General features: G+C 45.0%; 1 protein-coding gene across 1 annotated transcript; it reads left to right on the forward strand.

Annotated features, from left to right (window-relative positions):
• On the forward strand, positions 1-25741 carry ccl25a (chemokine (C-C motif) ligand 25a). Its single transcript, XM_063032017.1, is given in 6 exon segments — positions 1-9; positions 69-165; positions 1463-1586; positions 3126-3261; positions 22380-22592; positions 25688-25741. Coding segments are annotated over 6 exon segments (633 nt in total).

Consider the following 25741-nt stretch of genomic DNA (forward strand, 5'->3'; position numbering starts at 1 on the left):
ATGCAGAAAGTGTGACAGTGAGGCCTGCGTGCTGCAGTAAGTGAGATGTGGCTTTTCCCCATCTAGAGACCGATCACTGTGAGCTCACGTATTGAGGAAAAATGAGGTTCCTGTTCCTCACCCTCGTCCTGATCGCAGCCTGCTTCTATTGCAGCACAGCCCAAGGTGAGTGAGCACACACATGCTGACAGCTATTCGACGACTAATTTCCTGTTCAATAGAAAATCAAGGGGTCAGTTTTCACAATGGGAACAATTAAGCGTACTCGCGAGGCTGAGGTTTTCCATCTGAGCTGGTGAAATGGACAAGTTCACTGAACATTGTGCCTTTAGAAGTCTGGCAATAATGGAGTAGATTTTTGCTGCTCCTGGGCACACTGAGTTTGCTCCAAGTAGAAGATCTCCAAGAACAGTCCTTGACAAAGGCAAAGTTTGATTTCAGGGTTGAAGGTGGCCTTAAGAGCAGGACAACAAAGAACTGACAGAAACCAAAGTATCTCTTCAAGTACAACCTAACTGAAACAGAAAAGATCACACATCTGATCGGGAGGGAAATGGATAGATAGATAGATAGATAGATAGATAGATAGACACTTTATTGATCCCAAAGGAAGTTATAGTGTCACAGCAGCATTACAAGTGCAAAGATATACAAATATACAAATATTAGAAGAGAAGTAAGAAAGAATTTAAAAAAAGTTACCTCAAACAGTCTAACAGAGGGGGGGTCATCACTTCCCCGGCTATAGATTGACTCATTATAGAGCCTAATGGCCGAAGGTAAGAATGACCTCACTTAGTGCTCTTTGGAGCAGTGCCGTTGTCTTAGTCTATTACTAAAAGTACTCCTCTGTTCAGCCGAGGTGGCATGCAGAGGGTGAAGAACATTGTCCAGAATTCCCAGGATTTTCCGTAGGGTCCTTTGTTCTATCACAGCCTCCAGCGAGTCCAGTTTGACCCCTATAACAGAGCCAGCCTCTCTAATCAGTTTATTGAGCCTGTTGGCATCACCCGTGTGATGCCATTGCCCCAGCACACCACCGCATAGAAGATTGTACTGGCGACAGCAGCCAGGTAGAAGGTATGAAAGAGAGGCTTGCATACTCCAAAGGACCTCAGTCTCCTCAGGAAGTGGAGGTGACTCTGGCCCTTCTTGTACACAGCCTCTGTGTTGATGCTCCACTCAAATCTGTTGTCCAGGTGTACCCCCAGGTAATTGTAGGTCCTCACTTTCAACGTAACAGGGAGCAATGCAGGCTTAGTCTTCATAAAGTCCATCACCATCTCCTTTGGCTTACTGAAGTGGACGAAATATGGAGCTGTGGACAAAAGTTGGAAGCATATTAAGCACATTCACGTCAGTGCCGCCCTGCTGTATTACTGATGTAAATAGAAATCGGCGGTTCATTCTGATAAATGATGCTCTCGTTTAACCTGATCACGGTTTTCGTCTCTCAAAACAGCAAACTCATTTGAAGACTGCTGTTTGAAATACACGAAAGTGAAAAACCCCAGGAGGGTTCAGAAGCACATCATTAGTTACCAGATACAGAGCACCGGTGGAGGTTGCAACTTAGCGGCAGTGATGTAAGTAGATGATTTATTACGATAATGAACTTGCCCTACAAGCTGCCAATGGAACAGTTCCCGCTGTCTTTACATTCCGACTGGGGACGGTTCCCACACCATGCAGTTGCACCAAGACAGTTCTTGCTACATGAGCGCTTTCACCTGCATCGTACCCCACTAAAGGTTAGAGATTAGCTTTATCTGTCACGTGTACGTTGAAACCTGGCGTGAAATGTGCCGCTGGTTTGAACAACCAGCACAGTCCGAGGATTGTGCCGGCGGCAGCCCCAAGTGTTGCCGTGTTTGCTGAGCCGAGTTATTGCCCAGACGCGCTAACCCTTTTGGAATTTGAGAGGGAAGCAGACCGCCCAGAGGACAGACATCAGCGGGAATTGTACCTGTGTCGCGGACTCTGTTAAAGTGATTGCGCTGACTGCTACATCACTGATTTGCCCATTCCCGCACTCTTACAGCAATATGGTTCCGCACTCCCCTTGCTTGCCTAAGTGCACAGAGAATACGGAGCTTACTCATTTACAGAAGGATTGTGCACCCACACCTACACAAGTCTACTTCCCTCCTTCTTACACACACACACACCATCATAGTTCACACTGCCTTTTCGTTCTCTTCGGGGTCCCGCTCATCGCCTGCACACCTACTCAAGTTAGGGCCCATTTCTTGCGCGAGTATAATCCGCGCTGCCAACCTGCTTGTACTAGGATGGAGCCCACTTATATTAGGAGATTTGATCCTCGAGGCAAATTTATACCAGGATAGTACTTATTGGCAATGTGTGTAATCCCAGATATATCCACTCCCAGCAGACTGCCCCACTTGCTGGCATACTTGTAGCAGGACATGCCTAGTGTCAGTACACTTACACCATGCATAGTGCCCACTATTTGCACACTTACAGGAGTGCATGATAGTCCTGCACTCGTTGCAGACTTACACTATGACAGTGATCCCTACTAACATATTTATGGCAGGAAAGCATTTACTCCTGCACTCTTAAACTAGGGTAGTGTCCACTGCCACCAGTTATCTACTGGGATAGTGCACTCTGCTGGCACACTTATCCTTTCCCTGTACACTTACACCAAGATAGCTCTGTACATGTTGCAGACCAACACTGCGTCATCGTCCCATATCCTGCCCAGTAGCACAGCTAAAATAGCTGCTCTCTCACAGACCCATTCAATCCCGACTTCTGGTGGTGTCTGTGTGGGGTTTGCACCTTCTCCCTGCGACCAAAAGATGCGTTAAGGTTGCCCTTTGCAAATGGCCCTGAAGGTGTAGTGAACAGTAGAATCTGAGAGCAGGGGGTGGCAATGTGAGATGCATACAATAGGGCTACAGTAGGATTAGTGTAAATATGGGGCTCAGTGGTTGGTGTGGACTCAGTGGTGTGCAGAACTTGTTCCTGTGCTGTTTCTATAACTCTCTGCAGTTCCATAACTGGCTATGGAAACTTAGTGATAGAGTCTGGCTCTCAGTTCTGTGTTCCAGTCTGTTGCTGCTCGATCGTGATTCTAGGCTTCTCCATTTCTGCAGCCTCAAGCTGAGGAACGTGAGAATCTGTGTTAACCCCACAGACCGGTGGGTCAGAAGTTACGTCAACTTAACTCAAAGGAGGTCAGTTAAGAGGAGGTGCAAGCAACATCCCAAATTCTGCAAAAGCTGGCACAAAGTAAGTGGCAATCTACTTGGACCTGTGTTAAACCATCTCAAACTGGGTTTGGATTTATTTAAATCTTACATTCATCCCACAAAGAGAGGGAGTAAAAATCTTTGCGCTATGACTCCGTTGCAATGTACAGACATGTGAATTTATAAATCTAATGGCCTGTAGAAAGAAGCTGTCCCATAGCCCTGACTTTAATGCTGCGGTACCATTTGCCAGACAGAAGTAGCTGGAACAGTTTATGGTTGGGGTGACTGGTGTCCCTGATGATCTTCCAGGCCTTCTTTACGCACCTGCTGCTGTAAATGTCCGCAATGGAGGGAAGTTCACATCCACAGATGTGCTGGGCTGTCCGTACCACTCTCTGCGGTGCCCAGCGATCAAGGTTGGTGCAGTTCCTATACCAGGTGGTGATACAGCCAGTCAGGATACTCTCAATGGTGCCCCTGTAGAAGGTCCTGCCTTATTTTAGTCCAAGCCTTGTTTTACTCTCTGTACCCTGAGTAGTTTCATCCAACTCTCTCACTGCCTGACTCTGTAACTGTTTTAAGTGGAGCCCAGGAGGTGCCACGTGGATTGGCAGGTGACCTGTAGATTCAGAACATGTTGCCTTTGACAGAGTAAATTCCAGGAATCCAATAGAGTAGATAACCAGAAAAAAGATCCAAGGAGCTTCTGCTAGCTACTCAGATAATAATGACTGTGGGAATGGAATCAATGTAGAGCCTGGATGGTTTTGTGGAGTGTCAGGAAGTCCAGCTAATGCAGAGAATGTGGTCAGCCTGATATTCTTCACATATGCCTTCATCTATGCCACCCAGGGCATATCTAAGATATCCAACAGCCACGGCATGGGAGAGTTGAGAGAGCTGGGGGAGGGGTGCCATTCTAAACACACGTCTACGTCTCTGGAACAGAGGCAGCTATTCCCCATCCAGTCCCCTCGGCAGTTTGCTGATAACCCGACGAACCATTTGAACTTCCTTCCTGTGGAAAGTACGAGCCTAGAAAATCCAAATGGCATCCTTCAATGCCTCTCAGAGCTGATATCAGGAATGTGGGAACACCTTGGTGTTTGGGTCTCCCCTGTACAGGGTCTCCTTACACTCCTGGTCTGGTGAGGAATGGGAACCGCCTGCTTTACATCTGTGCTGTGAAATCTGCAATGTAAGTGCGCCTTCCTGCCCAGCTATGGGCCAAAAGGTAGACTTTGTTCCACCTGGTGAATGTCCCTGAACCTCCTGCTATCACAGCAGGACACAATAAAGACACAAGAGAATATGGAGATTTTGCAATCTGGAGAAATGAACAATCTGCTAACAGCAGCAAGGAATGTGTACTGCTCACGATTTCCAGCATCTGCAGGATCTCTTGAGTCTGTGACAAAGAATAGACTGAGGAGAGGTTGGGGCAGTGGATTTTCTGCCCTGGTATCTCATTAACATGATAACCTAATCTTCTCATTAACTCCAGCAACACACACAGGCAATGCTGGAGGAACTCAGCAGTCCAGGCAGCATCTATGGAGAAGAGTATGGTCAACGTTTTGGGCCGGGACCCTTCATCAGGACTGGAAAAGATGATGAGGAGTCAGAGTAAGGTGGTGGGGGAAGGGGAGGGATCCTGCTGGAGATGGTGGAAGTTACAGAGAACTATGTGCTGGACACGGAGGCTAGTGGGGTGGTAGGTGAGCAGAATCCCACCACCAAGCACAAATTTCAAGGGATGCTTCGACTTTTTGCTTTCTGCAGGGATTCCTCCCTATGTGACTCACTTTCCCTTTAGTCCCTCCCCACTGATCTCCCTCCTAGCCCCTAAAGCTTCTCCCTCACTACCATTCAGGCCCCAAACAGGCCTTCCAAGTGAGGTGACACTTCACCTGCAAGTCTGTTGGGGTCATCTACTGTATCCAGTGCTCCCGGTGTGGCCTCTTGTATATCGGTGAGACCCGACGCAGATTGGGAGACTGCTTCGCCAAACACCTATGCTCCATCCACCAAAAAAAGCTGGATCTCCCAGTGGCCATTTTAATTCTACTTCCCAATCCCATTCCAACATATCCACTCAGGTCCTCCTCTATTTCAGAACGAGGGGTCACAGTTTGAGGATAAAGGGGAAGCCATTTAGGACCGAGATGAGGAAAAACATCTTCACACAGAGAGTGGTGAATCTGTGGAATTCTCTGCCACAGGAAACAGTTGAGGCCAGTTCATTGGCTATATTTAAGAGGGAGTTAGATATGGCTCTTGTGGCTAAAGGGATCAGGGGGTATGGCGAGAAGGCAGGTATAGGGTTCTGAGTTGGATGATCAGCCATGATCGTACTGAATGGTGGTGCAGGCCCAAAGGGCCGAATGGCCTACTCCTGCACCTATTTTCTATGTTTCTATTGTCGCGATGAGGCCGCACTCAGGTTGGAGGAGCAACACTTTTTATTCCATCTGGGTAGCCTCCAACCTGATGGCATGAACATCAATTTCTCGAACTTCTGGTAATGTCCCCCTACCCTCTCCTTCACCGTTCCCCATCCCCTTTACCCTCTCTCACTTTATCTCCTTGTCTGCCCATTGCCTCCCTCTAGTGCTCTTCTCCCTTTTCTTTCTTCCATGGCATCCTGTCCTCTCCTATCAGATCAGATTCCCCCTTCTCCAGCCCTGTATCTCTTTCACCAATCAACTTCCCAGCTCTTCACTTCACCCCTCCCCCACAACCCCGATTCCACCTTTCACCTCCCCTCCCCCCACCAACTTACTCTGACTCCTCATCTTTTTTCCAGTCCTGATGAGGGGTCTCGGCCCAAAACGTTGACTGTTTACTCTTTTCCATAGATGCTGCCTGACCTGCTGAGTTCCTCCAGCATCTTGTGTGTGTTGCTCTGGATTTGCAGCATTCGCAGAATATCTTGCTTTTCATTAACTCTCTCCATTTAGCTCCCTGAACGTGAATTGATAATCCATTACATTTAAATGCAACGGAATGAGTGTCTTTGCTGTGTATAAATCCAGCCTGACTTGGCCTTCAGTGTGCGGTGACCCAAACATTCAAATCCTTGCCCCAGTAAGGGATTTGTTGTAGGTGCAATCTGGTTTCTTATTCCTGATAACTAGCAGAAAGATTTTGATAGGTTTATTACTGTCACATGCATCAAGATACAGTGAAGAGTTCTGTGTAATATACATACCTTCCATAATTACATCAAAGTAGTTAAAAAAATCCGAAGGGAGAATATAGTCAAGAGGAAATCTGCAGATGCTGGATGCATGTGTTGCAGTTACAGAGAAGTTCAGTGCAGTAAACAAATAAAGTTCACTGTAAAGTGAAAATCACAGCCACTTCAAATGATTAAATTCAGCTTGTCTCTGGAAATGCTGATGTTCCTTTGTCCCACTGCGCAATGATGGTACAGTATTACAATGCGTCTGAAAGTCAACTCACTGTTTATCTTTCAGGAGTAGCAGGGAGGATGAAAGCTGACCCATGACTCTCTCCGATGGAGGCCTTTCCTTCCCAGCGACACACCTTGGAATAAATAATCCAAAAGCACATCTTATAATGCTGTACAGAGAGCAGTCAGTGTTTAGCCAAACTCAAACATAACCAGGAGATGCCTGACAGGAGATGACAATGGACGAGAGGCAATGTCACTATCAAACATACCATCGTCAGTGAATTACTCATACTCCTTGATCATCACTGTTTAATCAGCAAAGCTGTCATTATAGCAAACTGCAGACAGTTTCATTGCCACTTCTTGGAGATAAGTTGTTATTTTGTGCATAGCCTTTTCTTACTTTAGTGACCGGTTTATCTTTCTATAATTTACTCCATTTAAGTTACCAGTTCAATACTTTTGGATTGAGGGAAACCAGTGGCATACCTGAGGGCATTGCAGAATATTGGGAGAGGAGTTGCTCAGACTTCTGCAGGTTTCCATGGGCTACAGTGTGGGCCTCAGCCCAGCCCTATCTACAGGCAGCAAGTATTGTCCTGAACATTTGGTGTTGATTGATTTCGATAGCTTGATATAGTTTTGTACAGAAGTAGGCCTGATTAAGTGCACTCTGTGGTTTGTTTCAATCATTCAATAAATATTCATTGATCCAACCAAGCTGTCTCCAGTGTTTCATTTCATCACTGAACATTCCAGCCTAGACTGTGAATGAATGTTGACAATCCAAGGAAATTACAAATCAAAAATGATCCACCTGTACAAAACTCAGGGAGCTTCCATATTCTTGTCAACTAGACCTACGGTGATGGGATAGTATCATAGGACAGAAATGGGCCATCCAGTCTATCTGACTGTGCAGACTGTGATGCCTGTCTGTGCTAATCCCAAATTCTCAATTTAGATCCATGCTCCTCTACTCCATTTCTATCCAAGCATCTGTCCAAATGTCTTTTAAATATTGTAATTGAACTTGCCTTTAACACTTCATCTTGCAGTTCGATCCATATAACCACCGTTCTTTGTATGAAAGACACCCTCCAGCCCTTTCAGAATATGGTAGGTTTCAATGAGTTACCAACCACTGAGGTCAGGCTAACAAACCTATAATTTCCTGCCTTTTCTCTCCCTCCCTTTTTAAATAGCAGCGTAATACTCATGATTTTCCGCACATCTGGTACCCTCCTTGACACTAATGGTTCTTGAAAGATCACTACCTCCCCAATCTCTTCAGAGTCCACGTACTTTATCTATGTTCAAACCTTTTAGCTTCCCAGCACTCTCTTAATAATGGTCATTACATTCACCTGTGCCTCCAACTCCTGAATTTCTGGCATGTTACTGGTGTCTTCCACTGTGAAGGCTGACACAAAGCATTTATTCAGTTCCTCCACCTCTTTTTGTTCCACATTACTCTCCAGCATCATTCTCCTGTGATCCTATGTCCATTATTCCCTATCTCTTACCCTTTATACATCTAAAGAAATCTTTTGCTATCATCTTTTATATTATTGGCTAGTTAACCCTCATATTTCTTGCTGGAATTTAGAAGGATGAGGGGTGGATCTCATTGAAACCTTTTGAATGTTCTTTGTTTCTAATGTTGAAAGGCCTAGACAGAGTAGATGTGGAAAGGATGTTTCCCATGGTTGGGGAGTCTAGGACAAGAGGGCACAGTCTCAGGATAGAGGAGTGTCCATTTGAAACAGAGATGTGGAGAAATTTCTTTAGCCAGGCAGTTGTGGAGGCCAGATCATTGGGTGTGGTTAAGACAGAGCTTGATAGGTTCTTAATTGGACATGACATCGAAGGTTACTTGGAGAAGGCTGGGGAGTGGGACCGAGGTGGGAAAAAAAGGATCAGCCATGATTAAATGGCAGAGCAGACTCGATGGGCCAAGTGGCCTAATTTACTCCTATGTCTCATGGTCTTATTTCATTGTTTGCCCCACTGTTACTTTCAGACATCCTCTTTTGTTTTTTAAAGGCTTCCCAAACCTCTAACGTCACACAGATTTTTACCACACTGTGTGGCTTCTCCTTTACTTTTATGCTGCCCTGATTTCCCTCGTCAGCCCGGGTTGCCACACCCTTTAGTGTGCTTCTTCTTCCTTGGTATGAAATCCTGCTGTGTCCACCAAGTTACTCCCAGAATCTCCTGCCATTGCTGCTCCACCCTCTTCCCTGATGGGCCCCCTTCCAATCAACTCTGGCCAGCTCTTCCTTCGTGCCTTTGCAGTTACCTTTACTAAAATCTATTATTGTTACATCTGATTTCAGCTTCTCCCTCTCAGACTGCAGGGTGAATGCTACCATATTATAGAACACACAACACAGAAAATCTACAGCACATTACAGACCCTTCAGCCCACAATGATGTGCCAACCATGTCATTTACTCTAGAAGATGCCTAGAATTTCCCTACCGCATAGCCCTCTATTCTTCTAAGCTCCACGTACCTATCTAAGAGTCTCTTAAAAGACCTTTTTGTATATTCTACTCACTGCCTCCTAAGGGCCTGTTCACCTTAAGTTCCTTAATCAAGTCTACTTCACATAGTCATAGTCATACTTTATTGATCCCGGGGGAAATTGGTTTTCGTTACAGTTGCACCATAAATAATTAAATAGTAATAAAACCATAAATAATTAAATAGTAATATGTAAATTATGCCAGGAAATAGGTCCAGAACCAGCCTATTGGCTCAGGGTGTCTGACCCTCCAAGGGAGGGGTTGTAAAACCCTTCACTGCACAATGCTTACCCTTGACACTAAATGACAGTACCACTACATGAACCCGCTCCGTCAACATCGTACCTGACTGCAGGTAAAAGGAGACCTATATGGAGAAAAAGATGTGTGCCTTGTGAGAATTTAAACTGACAACCATTGCGAATAAGCAAGGACGTGCGACTGGGAAAGTTTACAGATATCGCGACCGTAAACATAATTATTTTATTCTGGAGCCAATGCAGGAGAGGGAATGTAGGTACCAATAAATGAAGCCATTGAAAGAGTTATAAAGGAATTTGCTCCATGACTTTGTAGAAAGTACTAATCTTGGAAAAACCTGACATATAGAGATGTGATTGATGTCTACCATTTTGTGAAGAGTCTGCTCAATTGATAATGGGAAAGATCCAGGCGCAAGTGGAGGGAAACGCATCTCACCGAATGGATAGGATTTATTATTTGACTTCTGGAGAAAGACTGCACAAACTACATAGGATCAGGGCCATCGGTGCTGTCACTTTAGAATTTGACTGGGAGCTGTAGCGTAATGATTCTGCTCTTGTAACCCCTCAGTTTGGAGTTAGTGACATGACTTTAAGTCCCACCATGAAAATTTGAGGACTTGAATGTAGTTAAAAAATTCAAGCTGTAAGAACAATCAGAATCAGGTTTAATATCACTGTCACTTGCAATCTGTGTATGACACCCTTCCTTCGCCATTACATCTGTTCACATGGGGGATGAGAGAGGACCTGAACTGTAAGCTCTGTGGTCAAAAGGGGACACTGGCTCATATACTGTCTGGGTGTAAAACAGCTCTAACTCAAGGACGGTATAGCTGGCACCATGATAAGGTGCTTCTGGTTGTTGCTGACACACTAGAGCGAGAGAGATACAAGAAGAGGACAGCTGGCACAGATTTGAGGAAGGCCATCACCTTGATCAAAGAGGGAGCCAGGCCTTTCGTAACCAAACAGCCAAAGCCCAATCTGCTGCTAATGGCCAGGGCCTGGGAGATGAGGGTTGATGTGGGAAGGAGGCTGCGGTTCCCAGATGTGGTGCACACAACCCTATGCCCAAACATTGTACTGTGGTCAGCTGAAGACAGGAAAATAATTCTGGTTGAGCTGACTGTGCCGTGGGAGGAGGGATGGGAAGAGGCCCACGAGAGAAAGGCCTTGAAGTACCAGCCCTTAGTGCAGGAGTGTAAAGGCAAGGGATGGCAGGCATGGTTGTTCCCTGTGGAGATCGGCTGCAGAGGTTTCCCGGCCAAATCAGCATGGCGGTTGTTATCAGCTCTGGGCCTGGACGAAAGGAGCAAAAAACAAGCAGCTCGTAGGATGGGGGAAGAGGCAGAACGAGCCTCTTGTTGGATTTGGAGTAGGCGAGAGGAAGGAAGCTGGAAGCCAGGAGCAGATGGGCAGTGATTTGGCCACCACTGCTGGCCCACCAACTGGAGAGTGTCGTGGTTAAGGGTCGAAACACTCTGTGAAGGTTGGGAACCACCTGATGACATCTGCTTCTGGCTGAAGGCTACGGTTACCTTATAAGGTAACTGGAGAATGCACCCTAACAGGTGTATGTAACAAGTAACAAGTGTTGTTTTGTGGCAGCAGTACATCGCAATACACAATAATAAAAATATCTATAAATTACATTAAGAAATATATATAAAAATTAGTTAAGTCAGTAGTGCAAAAAGAGAGCGGAAGATTACTGAGGTGATTTTTATGGGTTCATTGTCCATTCACAAATCTAATGGCAGCAAGGCAGAAGCTGGTCCTGAAACGTTGAGTGTGTGTTTTCACGTTCCTGTACATCCTCTTTGATGGTAATATTGAGAAGAAGGCATATCTTAGGTGAGTCTTTTATTATGGAAGTTACCTTCTTGAGGCATTGCCTTTTGAAGGTATCCTCAATGCTGGGCAGGCTAGTGCCCATGATGGAGCTGGCTGAGTTTACAATTTTCTGCAGCTTTTTCCAATCCTGCACAATGGCCCCTCCGTACCAGACAGAGATGCAACCAGTTAGAATGCTCTCCACAGTACACCTGTAGAAATTGGCAAGCGTCTTTGGTGACATATCAAATCTCCTCAAACTCCTACTGAAATATAACCACCATCGTGCCTTCTTTGTAATTGCATCAATATGTTTGGCCCAGGATAGATCCTCAGAGATGTTGACAGTTAGGAACTTGAAACTGCTCACTCTTTCCACTGCTGATCCCTCGATGATGACTGGTGTGAGTTCCATCAACTTCTCCTTCCTGAAGTCCACAATCAATTCCTTGGTCTTACTGACGTTGAGTGCCAGGTCGCTGTTGTGACACCACTCAACCAGCTGACCTTTTTCGCTCCTGTACCCCTCCTCGTCACCATCTGAAATGCTGCCAACAAAATCTGTGTCATCGGCATATTCATAGAAGGCATTTGAGCTGTGCCTAACCTCTCAGTTGTGGGTGCCAGGCTAGTAGAGCAGTGGCCTAAGCAGGGATTCTTGAGATGTGCCTGTGTTGATTATCCGATGCTAATTCCGATTCCCACTGACTGTGGTCTCTCAGTGAGGAATCAAGGATCCAGTTGCAGAGGGAGGTAGAGAACTGTGGGCATGACTGTGCTGAACACTGAGTTGTAGTCAATAAGCAACAGCCTGACCTCAATATTGCTGTTGTCCACATGATCCAAGTCCGAGTGGCGAGACAGTGAGATTGCATCTGCTGTAGACCTGCTGTGCTGATGGGCAAACTGCAGTGGGTCCAGCTCCTTGTTTAGGCAGGAGTTGATTAGATTATTAGATTATTAGATTATGAGGACACTCAGTCCTCGTTTATTGTCATTTAGAAATGCATGCATTAAAAAATGATACAATGTTCCTCCAGAGTGACATCACAAAAAAAACAAAACAAACCAAAGACTAACACTGATAAGACCACATAATTATAACATATAGTTATAGCAGTGCAAAGCAATACCATAATTTGATAAAGAGCAGACCACGGGAATGGTAAAAAAAAGTCTCAAAGTTCCGATCGATTCCCGATAGTCCCCGATAGCAGATGGCAGAAGGGAGAAACTCTCTCTGCCATAAACCTCCAGGCACCGACAACTGTCGATACATTGGAAGCACCCGACCACAGCCGACTCTGAGTCCGTCCGAAAACTTCGAGCCTCCGACCAGCCCTTCGACACCGAGCACCGAGCACCATCTCTGCTGAGCGCTTCGACCCCGTCCCGGCCGCCGAGCAACAAGCAAAGCCGAGGAGTCGGGGCCTTCCCCTCCGGAGATCCTGGATCACACAGTAACAGCGGCAGCGAAAAAAGGCATTTCAGAAGTTTCTCCAGATGTTCCTCCCGTTCCCTCACGTCTGTCTCCAGCAAATCAGAATTGTGCACGGCACCCTACTTGACAGATAACAGATATCATTCACCGGAGTGGCCGCGCAAGCTGCATTGCGCCACCATCTTCTCTCCCTCTTCTAGCCATAACCAAGCTGTCAAAGCATTTCATCACTGTAGATATGTGTGCAACTGGGTAACTGTTGTTGAGGCATCTCACCCTCCTCTTCTTGGGCACTGAAGATTGTCACTGTTTCGAAGCAGGTGAGAATCTGAAATTGCAGCACTGAGAGATTGACGATGTCCTTGAACTCCCCCGCCAGTTGGTTGGCACAGGTTTTCAGTGCCCTGCCGGCCCACCATCAGGGCCTGATGCCTTGCAAGGGTTCACACTCTTGAAAGATGTTCTGACATTGGCCCCTGACACAGAGATTACAGGGTCACCAAATGCTACAGGGATTCACGCAGGTATGGTTTTATTCTCCCTTTCAAAGCCTGTATACAAGGCATTGAGCTCACCTGGGGGGGAAGCATCACAGCCATTCATGATGTTAGGCTTTGCCTTGTAGGAAGCAATGACTTGCAAACCCTGCCGGAACTGACATGCATTAAATTTCATTTCTAATTTCAATTGGAATTGTTTAATTTTTTCGCCCTTAAAATAGTCTTATGTAGGTCGTACCTGGACTTCTTGTCACGTGCTGGATCACTGTTCTTGAACGCCACAGGACAAGCCTCAGTAGACGACCGGGACTTCTGGTTTGGGTATGTGCAATATGTTCTTGAAGGCACACACTCATCCGCAGAGGTCTTGATGAAGTTGGTGACAGCCGTAGTGTATTCATTCAGATTTGAAGATGAGTCCCTGAATATGGTTCAGTTGACCAACTCAAAGCTGTTCTGAAAATACTCTTCCACCTCTCTTGACCGTATCCCGTTAGTCCTCACCACTGGTGGTGTGGTCTTTAGTCTCTGCCTGTATACCTGGAGTAGAAGTACAGTCATGCGATTGGACTTTGCAAAGTGTGGGCATAGGATAGCCCTGTAAGCGATCTTGATGGTTGCATAACGTTGGTCAAGTGTGTTGGCTCCTCCGGTGCCACAGGTGACAAGTTGGTGGCAGCTGTTCAGGGGCTTCCTCAAGATGGCCTTGTTGAAATCTCCTGCAGTGATAGGGAAGGCGTCAGGGTGCACTGTTCATTGATTGTTCATCACGGCGCTCAGCTCCTCCAGTGTCTGCCTGACATTGGCCTGAGGTGGAATGTACACTGCTACTACGATAATGGCAGAAAACTCCCTTGGCAGATAAAATGGATGACATTTGACTACTAGATGCTCCAGGTCAGGTGAGACAGAAGCACCATGTCTGTGCATAGCGATGAGTTAATTGTAAAGGATACTCCACCTCCTCTGCCTTTAAAAGACCGAGCTGTCCTGATTTTAGGGAGAATCATGAAGCTATAGTCATAGTCATACTTTATTGATCTCGAGGTCCAGTGTGGTTCTGGTAGGCAAACTGCAGGGGATTGAGGGCTGATCTGATCAGGGTTTGGAGGGAAGGCAGGACAGCCTCTCTAGGGTCTTCATGATGTGTGAGGTTAGGGCTATTGGATGGTGGTCATTCCAGATATTTGGTTGGCCTTTCTTGGGTGATGGAACCACACATGATGTTTCCCACACAGTCGGGACCCTTCCCAGGCTGAGACTGAGAGTCAGATTGAAAATGTGCTGGACACACAGCTGATCAGCATACTCCTTCAGGACCCTGGGGTTCACACCATCTAGTTCCAATGCTTTGCCATGCCTGAGTTTCCCCAGAGCCCTTCTCACCTGCTCAGTTGTGAATGACTGGGGAATTCATGGAAGGTAGAGGCTGGGCGAGGTGAAGATCAGGACAATAGCAGATGGTATGTGGGGATGTGGATTGTAAGGAGGGGGTGCCAGTGTTGCTCATCCACATGTTGAATTGGAGGGGAGAGGAGGGAGGAGGGGAGACGCTGGTGCTAAGGGAGCATTGGGTGCCTTGGCTGGTAAAAGTGAAGCTCTGTCACTAAACCCCTCTACTGGTTCACATATTGCACATCGAACAATATTTCATTATAGGGTAGGGATTAGGAAAGTGTTAAGTCCACGCTCTCTTCTCTTTTCTCTCTCTTTTACTGCTCTGTGCACTCACCCGAGGCATTATTTCTCAATCTGGGAAAATCACTCGTTAAATTTCATTGTCATTTGAGTAAAAGAATCTTCATGCTGTCCGGATTTATAATTTGGTACTTGGCTGAAAGTTGTAGGTTTGAACTGTTTGATGCGCTGTCAGAACTCACAAATACTAGTCATACAGAAGGAATGTATTATAAAAGCCCAAATAATTCCCTGGGGGTGATTTATAATATTGCCCCAACTATTGCTGGTAAATCATATTACTGAAGTTATAATTTACTTTGAGTGAATGTAAATAAGTAAGTAATTTCAAATGCATGTTCAAAACCAAGCACAGATAGTCACTTTTAAGTAGACTGAAAAATCATGGGTTTTAATTGTTATTAATTCTTCAAAGCAGTTGATATAGATTGAATGAAATTAGGTAAGATTTTAAAAGCTTTGCATTCCCATAGAACCTTTCACAACCCCAATCAATGCTGTGTCTCAGGAATACAGTGGTTAATTTTGTGCTGTTAACGTCAATGCAAAATTGACCAATTATTCTCCCATGTAATGCTGATAAATATGAGTTCAGACACCCAGCATAACTCTTCTGCTATACTTTTGAAAAGTTACATGGGATTTCTTACATTTACCTGTGAAGTGAATAGGGACTCTGTTTAACACTGCAGCTCAAAGCCGATGTCTCTGACAGTCCATCCCTGATGCTACACTGGTATGTGAGCTTCGCCTTCTGGGCTTCGGGCTCTAGTGGGACCTCAGCTCAAGCTCAGAGGCTGGCGTACTATACACAGAAACATAGAAAATAGGTGCAGGAGCAGGCCATTCGGCCCTTCGAGCCTGTACCGCCATTCAGTACGATCATGGCTGATCATCCAACTCAGAACCCTGCACCTGCCTTCTCTCCATACACCCTGATCCCTTTAGCCACAAGGGCCATATCTAACTCCGTCTTAAATATAGCCAATGAACTGGCCTCAGCTGGTTCCCATGGCAGAGAATTCCACAGATTCACCACTCTCTGTGTGAAGAAGTTTTTCCTCATCTTGGTCCTAAAAGGCTTCCCCTTTATCCTCAAACTGTAACTATATTGTTAACCAGAGGCCACAGTTAATTAATAAATGAATTTCTTCAGTATTCTAATAAAATTTATAAACTAGACAAGTGACAGGGACCCTGAGCAACAGCTTTAAAATTTGTGTTGGTATCTGACTACAAGTTGAAGTCTCAGTCCTGACTGAGTTAATACGTAACTTTACTGATATTACATTGGCCCTGAAGTTCACACTTGCTCCAAAGCTGCCCAATAAACATGCTCTTATTTTGAGACGTGGGCTTTCTAACAAAGCTAATTTGGTGAGACCTTGTGCTGTCCAATCATAAATCACACAAAAACTACCTTACATCTGTCAGGTTGAATTGGCTTTCAAAGCTGATAAACAGATTAAGTAGTGAATGTGTCTGACATTCAACACGTACAATTCAAAGATATAAACAGTTTTAAAAATCGTAAAAACATGATTGAATGAAAACACTGGAAAATAATCAAAAACAATTAGGCATATTTTATTAACGTTATGAATTTGAAAACTACATTATCTGAACTCTATCATTTCTCCTTTGCAGCCATCACCCTCCTTTGAACTGAAAGGAATGGTGGAAACTGTGCAAAGTCAAACATAATGGATGTTCCCCAGGTAGGTTTCCTGCATGCAGTCCAACCTTAGACAGCAGTCAAGAAATTGGGGTACTACGATGCATGGAGTCTCAGATTTCAGAGAACTCTGAACGGAACAGCATAGGAACACAGCGTTCAGCCCATATATTGTGCTGAACTAATTCACACGGTAGCATAGTGTTTAGCACAACGCTTTACAATCAATTCCCACTGCTGCCTGTAAGGAGTTTGTACGTTCTCCCTGTGACCGCTAGGTTTCCACTGGGTGCCCCGGTTCCCTCCCGCAGTCCAAAGATGGGTGGTAGGTGTGGGGGGATCCAGGAGTGCCCCTATTAACTGTTTGAAGAGAGACAGAGAGAGTAATTTATCATCGATGTTTGTTTTGAAAAGAGAGAGAGACGAAGACTGACAGTTGGACTGTCACGTCAGGGGCACGGGATGTAACTTTGGAGTTTTACTTTGGAGATAACACTGAGCAGCTTGAAGGTTGCTATGGTGACCGACAGCACATTATTGATGTTACTTTCAAGGACTTGTTGCTTGCTTGCATTTCTTTGCAGACAAAGGAAGGAGGGACTCTTTGAATGACAGGTGATGCTCAGCACAGGGAAATAAATAGAAGGTCAGATGATACAGACCTCAGACACATGATCGGGACACTGAATGAGCATTTTTGTGCCCGCAGAGAAGGTGGGTTTTGGAGGATCGATCAGTCGGATCGATCCAATTGCTCTTCCAGTGAAGGAGAAGGGGTTGACTAGTGGGGAGCTGTCTATGTGTCCACCCTTGCCGGGGTGATAGCTCCACCACAGGAAAACCGGTCCCCCTGGTTAAAGTCACAGTCGGTGACTTGTGAAAGATTTTGAAGGACGACGAGAAAATCAACGGCAACAGCTCACCTGAAGACTCAACTCACTCTCTCTCTCCATCGCTATTCAACTAAATACCACGAACCGAACCGAACTGAACTTTACTCAACATCGTAAGACTGTATCTTTTTACCCCTAGACTTAAAGAAGCTTGGTTTTTCATCCATATATATTTCCACACTTACTGATACACTTATTATATATATAATCATTGCTAACCTGTTTGATTTATTTACATTGATATACAGTCATTGGCATACAAGGAGTAAGGGAGCAGCCCCGAGGGGCTCCTGTGTTGAGAGTTGGAGGGGCAGAGGTGAGGGAGCTCACTCTTACCACCTGACAGCGATCTGACAGGAAGTCCAGGATCCAGCTGCACAAGGCCGAAGTCTCTGACCTTCCTGTCGAGCCTGGATGGAATTATGGTGTTGAATGCTGAGCTGCAGTCCAAGAACAGCATTCTCACATAAGAATCTTTCTTCTCCAGATATGTAAGGACTGTGTAGATGTGTAATCTAAAAATAATCTCTCTGCTGCACTATCTTCCCTAGATTTTGCACTGCTTTGAGTGTTTTTCCTTAATAGCAATGGTCTCTGCCTCGAACGTTCCCTACATCTGACAGAATTCTGTCAAGAAAATACTTACGCTCATCAGCACAGTCCCTTGTGGTTTCATACTCCAGCCTTTCTCATTCAAAACTTTTCACGATTTTTATAAGACTCCCTAAAATCTGATGGTGGATACAATGTCTGGAGTTTCTCAAGCCCCTCCTAATAACTAGCTCCCTATCAACACAGACAAAATGCTGGAGGAATTTTGCAGGGCAGGGAGCATCTGTGGAAAGAAGTAAGCAGTCAACGTTTCAGGCCATGACTTTTCTTCAGTCCTGACATTGGATTTGCCTGAATTAAAGGTGAGGAGGAGAAACAGGCTAGCTGGAAGTTGATAGGTGAAGCCAGGTGGGTGGGAAAGGTCAAGGACCGGAGAAGGAAGAATTTGTTAGGAGAACATAGTAGACAATAGGGAAAGGGAAGGAGAAGGGGACCCAGAGGGAAGTAACTGGCAGGTCAGAAGTAAAGGGTCAGAGTGGGGAGTAGAGGAAGGTAGAGGGGAGAGTTTTGTTCACCGGAAGGAGAAATAGATATTCATACCCTCAAGTTGGAGGGTACCCAGACGGAATATAAGGTGTTGCTCCTCCCCCATGAGGGTGGCTTCATCTTGGCACAAGAGGAGGCCATGGATCAACATGTCAGATCAACATATGGCCTCCTCCAGTGTAGAGGAGGCCATATCGGGAGTACTGGACACAATAGACAACCCCAGCAGATTCACAGGTGAAGTGCTGCCTCACCTGGAAGAACTGTTTGGGGCCCTGAATGATGGCGAGAGAGGAGGTGTATGGGTAGCTGTAGCACTTGGATCGCTAAGTGCCTGGAGGGACAAATGGACTAAGGAATCATGGGGGGAGCGATCCTTGCAGAAAGCTTAGGGAGCGAGGTAGAGATGGAAGGTAAAGATATGTTTAGTGGTGGGAACACTTTGGAAAGTCAGAAGATGTAGAGAATAACGTGTTGTTCCCTAATTCCCTATTCCAACTGATCCCCATGACTTCTTAATGCACTTTTTATAAATGAGACTTTGAAGATTCCACACAACGCTCCAACTATAATCTGTTACCTTGTGCAGATTTATCACTTCCTCTTTGCTTTTATAAAGTCTGGTGTTGCAGATCTTCTAGGCAGTTTCTAGAGTAGGTTACATGGTCAGCACGACATTGTGGGCTGAAGGGCCTGTAATGTGCTGTAAATTTCTATGTTCTTTGTCCTAATGTTCTAAATAATATTACTTTAGGATATTTTTGGGGACTTTCAGAAATAATGTGGTAATATTCATTGTAAAAGATTTCCAAGTAAAATAAACATCAACTGAATTCAAGATGCAACATGGGGAGAGGTAAATAGATTGCAAAGAGCGGATTCCTCAGGAGTATCTACTATGTCTTATAAGGTAACATAGCTTTCAATATGTGCGTAGCTACGTTCCTCAAATATTAATGAGAAATTAACCAGCTGATCTGTTTCAGTGGGGAATGGATATTGACCAGAATACTGTACTGGGAAAAGTTGCTCATTCTTCTGATGAATCTCAAGTGTTAACTGCAGACTCTGCTTCCATTTGCATGTTGTCTTTAATGACTTTGGGCTAGCGCAGAACAGCTGACAGAGCCGCTGTCTCACAGCACTAGAGACTCTAGCTCGTTCCTGACCCCAGGTGCAGCCTAGGAGTTTGCATGTTCTCCCTCTGACTGTGAGGGTTTTCCCTGGTGCTTTGGTCTCTTCCCACATTCCAAAGATGTCAGTCTGTTAGGTTAGTTCACAAACACCAGAAAAATCTGCAGATGCTGGAGATCCAAAGCAACACCCACAAAATGCTGGAGGAACTCAGCAGGTCTGGCAGTATCTATGGAAAAGGGTAAACAGTCGACGTTTCTGGCCGAGACCCTTCAAGCAAGACTGAAGAATTCCGGAATCCCGGAAAGTCCTGAAGACTGTTTATTCATTTCCATAGATGCAGCCTGGCCTGCTGAGTTCCTCCAGCATTTTGTGTGTGTTGCTTTGGTAGATTTGTTGCCCATTGTATTTTGCACTGTGTGTGTAGATGAGTGGTAAAATCTGGAGAGAATGAAATGGGATTAATGTGGGATTAGTATACATGGGTAAACACTGCCCTGATGAGCTGAAAGTATGCTTCAGTATTGCTGTGTGACTCCATGCCAACTCCAGAGTTTTCACCAATTAGCAATGTGACTCGAAGGTGGAATTTTAAGCTCTGCTCCATTTGGAGTAGGTAAAGGCCTGAACTTTGGCCTTCTTCCTGGAATGTTAGTTAAAAACTGTATTGTTGCTGGTTTGTGCTTATTAATCTGATAACATCTGAGCTATAAATGGTTGAAATTTACTGCCTTAAACATTCAAATTAACAGCATCAAGTGAACATCCGTCTGATGGCTAGCAATATATTATCAGATCCAAAAGTTAAAAACATTGAAAATACATTTTTTTAAAACATTAAGTTGTGATTTCATTCCTTCCCACAAGAGCTGTTTAACTTTTCATTCCATTATGTTAAGACTTGTGCCTTTGAAGCAGCACACCGTCAATCCCCATTATATACCCCACCCCTCTCCCTCCACCCAACATCCCACCAAAATGCCCAGGACCTGAGCAAAGCTAAATTACAGGCCTGAAGTCAATCTGATGTGACTCCATTCTTAAGCAATCTTCCTTCAATTAAACCAATTAAACAAAAAAGTGGATCCCCATGTTAAACATATTTACCAACTGCTCAAAAGCAGCAGCAGACTTCCTCTGCTCTGGGTTACCACAAAGTTTGAGGTTAGGGGGCAGCTCTGTAGCTGTTACTTACAGGAACCCCAAAAAAACAGAAGAGAGTTAAGATTGGCTCCTTGATACAGAATGTATCCAGAAGCCCCTGGGGCCCAGACAGCTTTTGCAAATTAAGCGAGGTGTGAAGGGTTCATGAGGCTTTACAATTAGACACGTGATTTTGATTGGCACCTTTTTCTGAAAGAACTGTGCTTTCACAATGGAGCGTTTCTTTAGCAGACTCACTGCACTGAAGCACTAGCCTTTGAGAGCAGATATAAAGCTATCTGTTCCTGCATTCTCTTAAACAGAATGAGATACCTCATTGAAATGTAGACAATTCTAGGCTTTACAGAGTAGACCTGAAGCTGATGTTTCCCATGACTGAGATCTCTAGAAGCACAGTCAGAGATTGGCCGTGAGAATATGCGAAGAAATTTCTTCATCCAGAAGGTGGCAAATCTTTATAACTTCCTAATCAAGAGTGATTAGGAAGACTCAGGCAATGGTTACATGCAAGAGATGAGCGTACTTTTGGAAATTAAGGGATTAAATGGATGTGGGGGTTGTGTAGTTAATGGCACTGAAATGAAAAACCTATGAAAAATTCTATTGTATGACAGAGCTGGTACGGCAGGCAGAATAGCCTGCTCTTACTCTGCTCCTTGTAAACTGATTATGTTCGAGGGTCCCACTGTGAGACTGATTTGCCGTCATGCAGGGAGCTCAGGACAGCAGACTCACAGACAGATAAGGAAAAACAAAGGAGACACAAGGGACTAGAATCTGGAGAAACAAACAATCTTCTGGAAGAACTCAACGTTTCAGGTTGAAGCCCTGAATCTGGACTGATGCAGGCCTTCAACCTGAAACATTGGCACTTCTTTTCCTCCCGCAGGTGTTGCTTGATCTGCCAAGTTCTTCTAGCAGATTGTTCTTTGCTAAGGTGCTGCCCCTTGACAACTGCCAACGTTAACCAACATTAACCAATATGTGACCTGTTGCACCGGAGGTCCCAACACATAGACCACCGCTACACTACAATGAGGAATGCCTATCGCTCCTTCCCAAGACTGCATTTTGGCAAGTCAGATCATTTGGTTGTACTCCTACTACCTGCATACAGACAGAGCCTGAAGAGCAGGGCTCCAGAGATGAAGACAACCACGAGGTGGTCATGAGAGGCTGAGGAACGGTTACAGGATCGCCTTGAGTCAGTGGACTGGGCCGTGTTCAAGACTCATCTGATGACCAAGGTCGTTACAAACTTCATTAAAACAGCTGTGGAGATGGGTGTGACCCCATGAAATCGATCGGGGTTTACCCCAATCAGAAGCCCTGGATGAACCATGAAATCCAGAACCTGTTGAGAGCCAGGTCAGAGGCATTCAAGTCTGGAGATCAAGATTGTTACAAGAGGTGCAGGTATGGTCTACAGAAGGCCATCTCTTGGGCAAAGTGGAGATTCTGGACTAGACTGGAATCAATAAGGGACGCTCGACACCTGTGGCAGGGTCTGAATACCATAACCTCCTACAAAGCTAAATCTTGCAACATGAGGAACAGCAGAGCTTCGTTTCCAGATGAGCTCAATGCCGTCTATGCTCACATTGATCACCAGAACAGGGAGAAATCATCACGCACCCCCACGTCTCCCTGTGATCCTTTGGCCTCAGTATCTGAAGATGACATGCGGGCTGCCTTCCAGGGAGTGGATCCAAGGAAGGTATCTGGTCTGGATGCAGTGCCTGGCCGAGTACTGAAGACCTGTGCCCAAGAAGAGCATGGTAACCTGTCAAAGTGACTATCGCCCACTGACAGTTACATCCACAGTAATGAAGAGTTTTGAGACACTGGTGTAGAAGCGTATCAGCTCCTGTCTGAATGGTGACTCGGATCTACTCCAATTCCCCTACCAAGGCAGCCCATGCTGTCTCGTTGGCCCTTCACACAATTCTGCACCATCTGAACAGCAAATGTGCATGCATCAGGATGCTTTTTATTGATTACAGCTCAGCATTTAATATCATCATCCCCTCAAAACTAATCAATAAACTCCAAGACCCGGGCCTCAATACCCCTTTGTACAATCGGATCCTAGATTTCCTCGCTTGTAGACCCCAGTCTGTTCGGATTGGCAAAAACATCTTGTCCACAATCTCTATTAGCACAGGAGCACCACAGGGATGTGTGCTTAGCCCCCTGCTCTACTCGCTTCACACCTATGACTGTGTGGCTTAGTCCAGCTCCAACACCATGCACTAGTCTGCTGATGACACCACTGTTGTGGGCTGTATCAAAGGGGGTGATGAATCAGCACACAGGAGGGAGATTGAAAATTAGGTTGAGTGGTGTAATAACAACAACCCCTCACTCAATGTCAATAAGACCAAAGAATCCACAGTGGACTTCAGAAGAGGGAAACCAGAGGTCCATGGACCAGTAATCATTGGAGGATCTGAAGTGGAGAGGACCAGTAACTCTGAATTCCTGGGTGTCACTATCTCAGAGGACCTATCCTAGACCCATCACAAAAATGTAATTCTATGGAAAGCACGAAAGTGCCTCGACTTCCTCAGGAGTCTGTGGAGATTCAGCATGTCATCAAAAACCTTGGCGAATTTCTATAGATGTGTAGTAGAAAGTGTTCTGACTGGCTGCATTACGGCCTGGTATGGGAACACCATACCTTTGAGCAGAAAATCCTTCAATAGGTAGTGAATTCAGCCCAGTACATCACGGGTAAAGCCCTCCCAACCATTGAGCACACCTACATGAAGCATTGCTGTAGAAAACCAGCATCCATCCTCAAAAATCCCCATCTCACAGGCCATGCTCTTCTCTTGCTGCTGCCATCAGGTAGAAGGTACAAGAGCCTCAGGACTCATACCACTAGGTGCAAGGACAGTTACTACCCCTCAACCATCAGGCTCTTGAACAAAAGGGGGATAACACTTACTTAAGGACTCATTGCTCTGTTACCTTGTTATTTCATGCTTGTTATTTATTGCTGTTTATCTATATCTACATTTGCACAGTTTGTTTACAATTTACAGTTCATGATGTTTGCAGTTTACAGATCCTGTTCACAGAAAAAGAATCTCAGGGTTGTATGCGGTGACATATATGTACTCTGAAAATAAATTTTACTTTGAACTTTGAACCTGTTGTGTATTAGCAACCTAACTTAGTACTCAATTCGAGAGTGCATACCGTATATCATGACTCAACACTTCATGCTCTGAACGTGTCCTTATTTCTCATTCTTGCTTCCATGCTCCCGCACATCACGTGTTGTTCTGTCTCTGACTGATGACATCATCACCGTACCTGACAAGTGTCAAACTGCATTAACCGACCTTACCATTGCAATGTATGACATCCCTCCTTGCCTGAGAAATGAACTTCAATGTTTTAGAACACATTCAACTCACAGATTTAACCAGTTCAATTCAACACATATTCTCTGATTTGCATGACTATAACCAACGTATTTTCTGTTTCAACTTAATGATAACTCTGGAACTGAAAACTTCATTTTTAACTTACAACAGTTTTCATTGTTTCAAAACTCACAACTTAAAGCTCTACTTCAATATAAAATTGTTAAACTTCAGAAGTTGTTTTCTAACTCTTTGAGGTCTCTCTACCGGTTTCTCTTTGCTTTTAATGTCTGGTAATGGCTTTTGCTCACTGTAAACCTGAGCTTGTCCATAACTGTCCATTACATTGTCCTCCTGTCCCAGTACCTCATTGTCAAATCCTTGAATTTCCTCCTGTTTGACAAAAGTCTCTCTTGTGTTGAACTTTTTTACATGTGTGGTGCTCCTTGCATACGCACTCCAGTTGGAGATTCAACTACCAATTGATTTTCTGTTTTCCTCACCACCCTGTGCATTGTTGCGTTGAAAGCTGTGGTAAATTTGTCCATGTTTTCTTGCTGAATAAGCACAGTGTCTCCAACCTTTACAATAGACTCTTGTGCTCTGCTGTGATCGTCTGCGTACAGCTTGTACTTTCCTTTTTGTTTGGCATCCCGATCTTGTACTTCCAGTTCTGCTGTGTGTACCTCCTTGATGTCTGGTAACTACACCCTCATTTTGCCTGTAGGACTTTTCCCTGTAGTGGCATGTTCCACACATCTGTACACAGTCACATACTTTCTCAGTTCACCTTTCCAGTCAAGTCCTTCTGCTTGAGCAATCCCAATCCTTTTCATCAGTGATACATTTAGGCGCTCCACTTCCCCATTTGCCTGAGCCCACTTCGGCGTTGTTTACAGGAGTTTGATTCCATTACTCTCACAATATTCCTTGAACTGTTCATGTCTGAATTGAGGTCCATTATCTGATTTGATTGATACAGGTAGTCCATATCTACAGAAAATGTTCTCCAGACTGTCAATAGCTCTCTGTGCAGTTGTAGAGGTCAAAATGTCATATTCATAAAATTGGCTGTAGAATTCAACTAGAATGGAATAGTTTGTTGGTAATGGTCCAAGCAAATCGACAGCTACCTCCTGCCTGGGACCATCTGGTAACGATGTCAGTTTTTGTGGTTCTGGAGGGTCATGTCTAGATACAGTTTGACAGCCATGACAAGTTTTGCAGTATTTCTCAGCTGCTTTATCCATACCAGGCCACCAAACCTTGGTCTGAGATGCTGTTTTGTACCAACTATTCCCAAGTGTGCTTCATGAGCTTGGGCGAATGCCCTTGGGTGCAAGGCATTAGGTAACACAGTCTGTGTCCCTCTGATGATAAGATGACCCACTACACACAGCTCATTTGCAATGGGTGCATTTGCTTTACCATTCTCAAGGTGTCTATTCACGATGGCTTTACACACCGCCTGCAGCTCTGGATCGGTGGCTGA

The sequence above is a fragment of the Mobula hypostoma genome, chromosome 24, assembly GCF_963921235.1.
Source record: "Mobula hypostoma chromosome 24, sMobHyp1.1, whole genome shotgun sequence".
In the NCBI taxonomy this organism is placed as follows: domain Eukaryota; kingdom Metazoa; phylum Chordata; class Chondrichthyes; order Myliobatiformes; family Myliobatidae; genus Mobula; species Mobula hypostoma.